At 36.3% G+C, this 10,741-nt stretch overlaps 1 protein-coding gene across 1 annotated transcript; it reads right to left on the reverse strand.

The window, feature by feature from the left end:
• Positions 1–3,584: 3,584 nt before the first annotated feature.
• LOC125045274 lies at positions 3,585–10,534 on the reverse strand. Its single transcript, XM_047642477.1, has 6 exons — positions 9,877–10,534; positions 8,550–9,191; positions 7,112–7,732; positions 5,728–6,317; positions 4,289–4,718; positions 3,585–3,640 (listed from the first exon to the last, which is right to left on the reverse strand). The coding sequence occupies exons 1-6, from the start codon at positions 10,532–10,534 to the stop codon at positions 3,585–3,587; spliced, it is 2,997 nt and encodes a 998-aa protein (XP_047498433.1).
• Between the last annotated feature and the right edge of the window lie 207 nt (positions 10,535–10,741).

The raw sequence follows: 10,741 nt of genomic DNA on the forward strand, positions 1-10,741 counted from the left end.
TTTGTACAATCCATATTTATATTGAGATTAGTTGTTTGCAATATGTTTAATGAAATGTACCGCGTACATATGATAAAGGGAACCATGTATGAAAACTATATTGAGATTCAAGATTCAAGGCCATTGAAATATTTTATGAATGAGTGAAACATTTTATTTCGATTCATTCATTAATAAAAATAATCACCATTACAGTGGTGATAGACTGTCGATGTTTCCATAACCGTTGTCACATAATCAACAGCCTCTTTAATGTAGTCCGTCTGGTATACTGTCTTGAGGATCGGCCAGGCGTTAGTCATGGTTGTAGTCACATGCACCGGTGAGTATGTGATGGAGCTGAACACATCAACTTGAGTATATGTTGCAGTGGTTGTATCAACAGATACTGTTGATACAGCCGTGGTCGGCGTTGTCCCCACAACATGTGTCACGTGCTTTTCTAGATCAGTAGCCCAGTATGTAATGTGATGCTTTCAGGCTGATAGGTGGTATAAGTGTATGCACGATTTTTCTGTTTGATCTTCAGCTCCGTAATATAATGTGTGGAGTATGCCAGCTGAGGAGCTTCATAATGAGAGAGCGTTTCCGTGTGAGTTATGGTGTAAGGTACACATTCCGTAGTGGTAACGCTAGCATAAGTAAGCGTGACATCCAGGAGAGTGATGGTCGAGAGGAAGGTGGTGACTTGCAGTCGAGTACTTGTCATAGGCACCGAGGAAAATATATATTGACATTCCTTGACAGCTACGTCTGGCTCAAGTCCTTCACTTGCAGCAAGCAAATAAAGGGCTATCCAGATAATAAGAGACTTCATATTAAACCTCACACTTTGTATGTGAAGCTACTTCAGTGATGAACTATGGTCAGCAACAGCGTGATTTCATCTTATATATGATTCTGTCCCAGAGGAAGATCCATAGTTGTAGCTAATTCCATATCAAAGTCACTGGGAACGAGGGTGCTACCACATACATCGATAAAACCTAATTATAACAATGTGTTCAGAAGCATTTTATAAACTAGCTCATTTAAGATTTAACGTTTTTATTATTCTTTAATCATCATATGAAAATCCTTTTCATATTAACTTAGCAGCTGTGCTATAGGTATGTTGAAATATATATATGAAATGATGAACTGTCACGGATGTAGAAGTCAATGCGTTGTATGTAGAATTAAACGTATTGTATGTGGAATTAAATGTGTTCTATGTAGAATTAACCGTGTTGTATGTAGAATTAAACGTATTATATGTAGAATTAAACGTATTATATGTAGAATTAAACGTGTTGTATGTAAAATTAAATGTTGTTCCCAATATGTATAATAAATATGTATATTGAGATTAGATCAAATTTTGCAACAATATGTATAATACTTGAAATATGTAATATCTGCTGTTGCCAGTTTGTACAATGCATATTTATATTGAAATTAGTTGTTTGCAATATGTATAATGAAATGTACCACGTACATATGATAAAGTGAACCATGTATGAAAAATATATTGAGATTCAAGGCCATTGAAATATTTTATGAATGAGTGAAACATTTTATTTAGATTCCTTCAATAATAAACATAATCGCCATTACAGTGGTGATAGACTGTCGATGTTTCCATAACCGTTGTCACATAATCAACAGCCTCTTTAATGTAGTCCGTCTGGTATACTGTCTTGAGGATCGGCCAGGCGTTAGTCATGGTTGTAGTCACATGCACCGGTGAGTATGTGATGGAGCTGAACACATCAACTTGAATATATGTTGCAGTGGTTGTAATCGAGGTGGACACAGTGTTCACAACAGATACTGTTGATACAGCCGTGGTCATCGTTGTCCCCACAACTTGTGTCACGTGCTTTTCTAGATCAGTAGCCCAGTATGTAATGGTGATGCTTTCAGGCTGATAGGTGGTATAAGTGTATGCACGATTTTTCTGTTTGACCTTCAGCTACGTAATGTAATGTGTGGAGTATGCCAGCTGAGGAGCTTCATAATGAGAGAGCGTTTCCGTGTGAGTTATGGTGTAAGGTACACATTCCGTAGTGGTAACACTAGCATAAGTAGGCGTAACATCCAGGGGAGTGATGGTCGAGAGGACGGTGGTGACTTGCAATCGAGTACTTGTCAAATGCACCGAGGAAAATATATGTTGACATTCCTTTACAGCTACGTCTGGCTCAAGTCCTTCAGTTGCAGCAAGCAAACAAAGAGCTATCCAGATAATAAGAGACTTCATATTAAAACTCATACTTGGTATGTGAAGCTACTTCAATGATGAACTATGCTCAGCAACAGCGTGATTTCATCTTATATATGATTCTGTCCCAGAGGAACACGGTCAGACAAGTAAGATCCATAGTTGTAGCTAATTCCATCTCAAAGTCACTGGGAACGAGGGTGCTACCACATACATCGATAACACCTAATTATAACAATGTGTTCAGAAGCATTTTATAAACTAGCTCATTTAAGATTTAACGTTTTTATTATTCTTTAATAATCATATGAAAATCCTTTTCATATTAACTTAGCAGCTGTGCTATAGGTATGTTGAAATATATATATATAATGATGAACTGTCGCGGATGTAGAATTAAACGTGTTGTATGTAGAATTAAACGTATTGCATTTAGAATTAAACGTATTGCATTTAGAATTAAATGTATTATATGTAGAATTAAACGTGTTGTATGTAGAATTAAACGTATTATATGTAGAATTAAACGTGTATGTAAAATTAAATGTTGTTCCCAATATGTATAATAAATATGTATATTGAGATTAGATCAAATATTGCAACAATATGTATAATACTTGAAATATGTAATATCCGCTGTTGCAAGTTTGTACAATGCATATTTATATTGAAATTAGTTGTTTGCAATATGTTTAATGAAATGTACCACGTACATATGATAAAGTGAACCATGTATGAAAAATATATTGAGATTCAAGGCCATTGAAATATTTTATGAATGAGTGAAACATTTTATTTAGATTCCTTCAATAATAAACATAATCGCCATTACAGTGGTGATAGACTGTCGATGTTTCCATAACCGTTGTCACATAATCAACAGCCTCTTTAATGTAGTCCGTCTGGTATACTGTCTTGAGGATCGGCCAGGCGTTAGTCATGGTTGTAGTCACATGCACCGGTGAGTATGTGATGGAGCTGAACACATCAACTTGAGTATATGTTGCAGTGGTTGTAATCGAGGTGGACACAGTGTTCACAACAGATACTGTTGATACAGCCGTGGTCATCGTTGTCCCCACAACTTGTGTCACGTGCTTTTCTAGATCAGTAGCCCAGTATGTAATGGTGATGCTTTCAGGCTGATAGGTGGTATAAGTGTATGCACGATTTTTCTGTTTGACCTTCAGCTCCGTAATGTAATGTGTGGAGTATGCCAGCTGAGGAGCTTTTCCGTGTGAGTTATGGTGTAAGGTACACATTCCGTAGTGGTAACACTAGCATAAGTAGGTGTGACATCCACGAGAGTGATGGTCGAGAGGACGGTGGTGACTTGCAGTCGAGTACTTGTCAAAGGCACCGAGGAAAATATATGTTGACATTACTTGACAGCTACGTCTGGCTCAAGTCCTTCACTTGCAGCAAGCAAACAAAGGACTATCCAGATAATAAGAGACTTCATATTAATACTCATACTTGGTATGTGAAGCTACTTCAATGATGAACTATGCTCAGCAACAGCGTGATTTCATCTTATATATGATTCTGTACCAGAGGAACACGGTCAGACAAGTGTTGTATGTAGAATTAAACGTGTTGTATGTAAAATTAAACGTGTTGTATGTAAAATTAAACGTGTTGTATGTAGAATTAAACGTATTGCATTTAGAATTAAACGTATTGCATTTAGAATTAAACGTATTATATGTAGAATTAAACGTGTTGTATGTAGAATTAAACGTGTTGAATGTAGAATTAAACGTATTATATGTAGAATTAAACGTGTATGTAAAATTAAATGTTGTTCCCAATATGTATAATAAATATGCATATTGAGATTAGATCAAATATTGCAACAATATGTATAATACTTGAAATATGTAATATCCGCTGTTGCAAGTTTGTACAATGCATATTTATATTGAAATTAGTTGTTTGCAATATGTTTAATGAAATTAAACATTCCATATGATAAAGTGAACCATATATGAAAAATATATTGAGATTCAAGGCCATTGAAATATTTTATGAATGAGTGAAACATTTTATTTAGATTCCTTCAATAATAAACATAATCGCCATTACAGTGGTGATAGACTGTCGATGTTTCCATAACCGTTGTCACATAATCAACAGCCTCTTTAATGTAGTCCGTCTGGTATACTGTCTTGAGGATCGGCCAGGCGTTAGTCATGGTTGTAGTCACATGCACCGGTGAGTATGTGATGGAGCTGAACACATCAACTTGAGTATATGTTGCAGTGGTTGTAATCGAGGTGGACACAGTGTTCACAACAGATACTGTTGATACAGCCGTGGTCATCGTTGTCCCCACAACTTGTGTCACGTGCTTTTCTAGATCAGTAGCCCAGTATGTAATGGTGATGCTTTCAGGCTGATAGGTGGTATAAGTGTATGCACGATTTTTCTGTTTGACCTTCAGCTCCGTAATGTAATGCGTGGAGTATGCCAGCTGAGGAGCTTCATAATGAGAGAGCGTTTCCGTGTGGTAACACTAGCATAAGTAGGCGTAACATCCAGGAGAGTGATGGTCGAGAGGACGGTGGTGACTTGCAATCGAGTACTTGTCAAATGCACCGAGGAAAATATATGTTGACATTCCTTTACAGCTACGTCTGGCTCAAGTCCTTCAGTTGCAGCAAGCAAACAAAGAGCTATCCAGATAATAAGAGACTTCATATTAAAACTCATACTTGGTATGTGAAGCTACTTCAATGATGAACTATGCTCAGCAACAGCGTGATTTCATCTTATATATGATTCTGCCCCAGAGGAACACGGTCAGACAAGTAAGATCCATAGTTGTAGCTAATTCCATCTCAAAGTCACTGGGAACGAGGGTGCTACCACATACATCGATAACACCTAATTATAACAATGTGTTCAGAAGCATTTTATAAACTAGCTCATTTAAGATTTAACGTTTTTATTATTCTTTAATAATCATATGAAAATCCTTTTCATATTAACTTAGCAGCTGTGCTATAGGTATGTTGAAATATATATATAAAATGATGAACTGTCGCGGATGTAGAATTAAACGTGTTGTATGTAGAATTAAACGTATTGCATTTATAATTAAACGTATTGCATTTAGAATTAAACGTATTATATGTAGAATTAAACGTGTTGTATGTAGAATTAAACGTATTATATGTAGAATTAAACGTGTATGTAAAATTAAATGTTGTTCCCAATATGTATAATAAATATGTATATTGAGATTAGATCAAATATTGCAACAATATGTATAATACTTGAAATATGTAATATCCGCTGTTGCAAGTTTGTACAATGCATATTTATATTGAAATTAGTTGTTTGCAATATGTTTAATGAAATGTACCACGTACATATGATAAAGTGAACCATGTATGAAAAATATATTGAGATTCAAGGCCATTGAAATATTTTATGAATGAGTGAAACATTTTATTTAGATTCCTTCAATAATAAACATAATCGCCATTACAGTGGTGATAGACTGTCGATGTTTCCATAACCGTTGTCACATAATCAACAGCCTCTTTAATGTAGTCCGTCTGGTATACTGTCTTGAGGATCGGCCAGGCGTTAGTCATGGTTGTAGTCACATGCACCGGTGAGTATGTGATGGAGCTGAACACATCAACTTGAGTATATGTTGCAGTGGTTGTAATCGAGGTGGACACAGTGTTCACAACAGATACTGTTGATACAGCCGTGGTCATCGTTGTCCCCACAACTTGTGTCACGTGCTTTTCTAGATCAGTAGCCCAGTATGTAATGGTGATGCTTTCAGGCTGATAGGTGGTATAAGTGTATGCACGATTTTTCTGTTTGACCTTCAGCTCCGTAATGTTATGTGTGGAGTATGCCAGCTGAGGAGCTTCATAATGAGAGAGCGTTTCCGTGTGAGTTATGGTGTAAGGTACACATTCCGTAGTGGTAACACTAGCATAAGTAGGCGTAACATCCAGGAGAGTGATGGTCGAGAGGACGGTGGTGACTTGCAATCGAGTACTTGTCAAATGCACCGAGGAAAATATATGTTGACATTCCTTTACAGCTACGTCTGGCTCAAGTCCTTCAGTTGCAGCAAGCAAACAAAGGGCTATCCAGATAATAAGAGACTTCATATTAAAACTCATACTTGGTATGTGAAGCTACTTCAATGATGAACTATGCTCAGCAACAGCGTGATTTCATCTTATATATGATTCTGTCCCAGAGGAACACGGTCAGACAAGTAAGATCCATAGTTGTAGCTAATTCCATCTCAAAGTCACTGGGAACGAGGGTGCTACCACATACATCGATAACACCTAATTATAACAATGTGTTCAGAAGCATTTTATAATTTTATTATTCTTTAATAATCATATGAAAATCCTTTTCATATTAACTTAGCAGCTGTGCTATAGGTATGTTGAAATATATATATAAAATGATGAACTGTCGCGGATGTAGAATTAAACGTGTTGTATGTAGAATTAAACGTATTGCATTTATAATTAAACGTATTGCATTTAGAATTAAACGTATTATATGTAGAATTAAACGTGTTGTATGTAGAATTAAACGTATTATATGTAGAATTAAACGTGTATGTAAAATTAAATGTTGTTCCCAATATGTATAATAAATATGTATATTGAGATTAGATCAAATATTGCAACAATATGTATAATACTTGAAATATGTAATATCCGCTGTTGCAAGTTTGTACAATGCATATTTATATTGAAATTAGTTGTTTGCAATATGTTTAATGAAATGTACCACGTACATATGATAAAGTGAACCATGTATGAAAAATATATTGAGATTCAAGGCCATTGAAATATTTTATGAATGAGTGAAACATTTTATTTAGATTCCTTCAATAATAAACATAATCGCCATTACAGTGGTGATAGACTGTCGATGTTTCCATAACCGTTGTCACATAATCAACAGCCTCTTTAATGTAGTCCGTCTGGTATACTGTCTTGAGGATCGGCCAGGCGTTAGTCATGGTTGTAGTCACATGCACCGGTGAGTATGTGATGGAGCTGAACACATCAACTTGAGTATATGTTGCAGTGGTTGTAATCGAGGTGGACACAGTGTTCACAACAGATACTGTTGATACAGCCGTGGTCATCGTTGTCCCCACAACTTGTGTCACGTGCTTTTCTAGATCAGTAGCCCAGTATGTAATGGTGATGCTTTCAGGCTGATAGGTGGTATAAGTGTATGCACGATTTTTCTGTTTGACCTTCAGCTCCGTAATGTTATGTGTGGAGTATGCCAGCTGAGGAGCTTCATAATGAGAGAGCGTTTCCGTGTGAGTTATGGTGTAAGGTACACATTCCGTAGTGGTAACACTAGCATAAGTAGGCGTAACATCCAGGAGAGTGATGGTCGAGAGGACGGTGGTGACTTGCAATCGAGTACTTGTCAAATGCACCGAGGAAAATATATGTTGACATTCCTTTACAGCTACGTCTGGCTCAAGTCCTTCAGTTGCAGCAAGCAAACAAAGAGCTATCCAGATAATAAGAGACTTCATATTAAAACTCATACTTGGTATGTGAAGCTACTTCAATGATGAACTATGCTCAGCAACAGCGTGATTTCATCTTATATATGATTCTGTCCCAGAGGAACACGGTCAGACAAGTAAGATCCATAGTTGTAGCTAATTCCATCTCAAAGTCACTGGGAACGAGGGTGCTACCACATACATCGATAACACCTAATTATAACAATGTGTTCAGAAGCATTTTATAAACTAGCTCATTTAAGATTTAACGTTTTTATTATTCTTTAATAATCATATGAAAATCCTTTTCATATTAACTTAGCAGCTGTGCTATAGGTATGTTGAAATATATATATAAAATGATGAACTGTCGCGGATGTAGAATTAAACGTGTTGTATGTAGAATTAAACGTATTGCATTTATAATTAAACGTATTGCATTTAGAATTAAACGTATTATATGTAGAATTAAACGTGTTGTATGTAGAATTAAACGTATTATATGTAGAATTAAACGTGTATGTAAAATTAAATGTTGTTCCCAATATGTATAATAAATATGTATATTGAGATTAGATCAAATATTGCAACAATATGTATAATACTTGAAATATGTAATATCCGCTGTTGCAAGTTTGTACAATGCATATTTATATTGAAATTAGTTGTTTGCAATATGTTTAATGAAATGTACCACGTACATATGATAAAGTGAACCATGTATGAAAAATATATTGAGATTCAAGGCCATTGAAATATTTTATGAATGAGTGAAACATTTTATTTAGATTCCTTCAATAATAACATAATCGCCATTACAGTGGTGATAGACTGTCGATGTTTCCATAACCGTTGTCACATAATCAACAGCCTCTTTAATGTAGTCCGTCTGGTATACTGTCTTGAGGATCGGCCAGGCGTTAGTCATGGTTGTAGTCACATGCACCGGTGAGTATGTGATGGAGCTGAACACATCAACTTGAGTATATGTTGCAGTGGTTGTAATCGAGGTGGACACAGTCTTCACAACAGATACTGTTGATACAGCCGTGGTCGTCGTTGTCCCCACAACTTGTGTCACGTGCTTTTCTAGATCAGTAGCCCAGTATGTAATGGTGATGCTTTCAGGCTGATAGGTGGTATAAGTGTATGCACGATTTTTCTGTTTGACCTTCAGCTCCGTAATGTTATGTGTGGAGTATGCCAGCTGAGGAGCTTCATAATGAGAGAGCGTTTCCGTGTGAGTTATGGTGTAAGGTACACATTCCGTAGTGGTAACACTAGCATAAGTAGGCGTAACATCCAGGAGAGTGATGGTCGAGAGGACGGTGGTGACTTGCAATCGAGTACTTGTCAAATGCACCGAGGAAAATATATGTTGACATTCCTTTACAGCTTCTTCAGTTGCAGCAAGCAAACAGTTGCAGCAAGCAAACAAAGAGCTATCCAGATAATAAGAGACTTCATATTAAAACTCATACTTGGTATGTGAAGCTACTTCAATGATGAACTATGCTCAGCAACAGCGTGATTTCATCTTATATATGATTCTGTCCCAGAGGAACACGGTCAGACAAGTGTTGTATGTAGAATTAAACGTGTTGTATGTAGAATTAAACGTGTTGTGTGTAGAATTAAACGTATTGCATTTAGAATTAAACGTATTATATGTAGAATTCAACGTGTTGCATGTAGAATTAAACGTGTTGTATGTAGAATTAAACGTATTGCATTTAGAATTAAACGTATTGCATTTAGAATTAAACGTATTGCATTTAGAATTAAACGTATTATATGTAGAATTAAACGTGTTGTATGTAGAATTAAACGTATTATATGTAGAATTAAACGTGTACGTAAAATTAAATGTTGTTCCCAATATGTATAATAAATATGTATATTGAGATTAGATCAAATATTGCAACAATATGTATAATACTTGAAATATGTAATATCCGCTGTTGCAAGTTTGTACAATGCATATTTATATTGAAATTAGTTGTTTGCAATATGTTTAATGAAATGTACCACGTACATATGATAAAGTGAACCATGTATGAAAAATATATTGAGATTCAAGGACATTGAAATATTTTATGAATGAGTGAAACATTTTATTTAGATTCCTTCAATAATACGCCATTACAGTGGTGATAGACTGTCGATGTTTCCATAACCGTTGTCACATAATCAACAGCCTCTTTAATGTAGTCCGTCTGGTATACTGTCTTGAGGATCGGCCAGGCGTTAGTCATGGTTGTAGTCACATGCACCGGTGAGTATGTGATGGAGCTGAACACATCAACTTGAGTATATGTTGCAGTGGTTGTAATCGAGGTGGACACAGTCTTCACAACAGATACTGTTGATACAGCCGTGGTCGTCGTTGTCCCCACAACTTGTGTCACGTGCTTTTCTAGATCAGTAGCCCAGTATGTAATGGTGATGCTTTCAGGCTGATAGGTGGTATAAGTGTATGCACGATTTTTCTGTTTGACCTTCAGCTCCGTAATGTAATGTGTGGAGTATGCCAGCTGAGGAGCTTCATAATGAGAGAGCGTTTCCGTGTGAGTTATGGTGTAAGGTACACATTCCGTAGTGGTAACACTAGCATAAGTAGGCGTAACATCCAGGAGAGTGATGGTCGAGAGGACGGTGGTGACTTGCAATCGAGTACTTGTCAAATGCACCGAGGAAAATATATGTTGACATTCCTTGACAGCTACGTCTGGCTCAAGTCCTTCAGTTGCAGCAAGCAAACAAAGAGCTATCCAGATAATAAGAGACTTCATATTAAAACTCATACTTGGTATGTGAAGCTACTTCAATGATGAACTATGCTCAGCAACAGCGTGATTTCATCTTATATATGATTCTGTCCCAGAGGAACACGGTCAGACAAGTAAGATCCATAGTTGTAGCTAATTCCATCTCAAAGTCATTGGGAACGAGGGTGCTACCACATACATCGATAAAACCTAATTATAACAATGTGTTCAGAAGCATTTTAT

The sequence above is a fragment of the Penaeus chinensis genome, chromosome 37 (assembly GCF_019202785.1).
Source record: "Penaeus chinensis breed Huanghai No. 1 chromosome 37, ASM1920278v2, whole genome shotgun sequence".
Taxonomy (NCBI): Eukaryota; Metazoa; Arthropoda; class Malacostraca; order Decapoda; family Penaeidae; genus Penaeus; species Penaeus chinensis.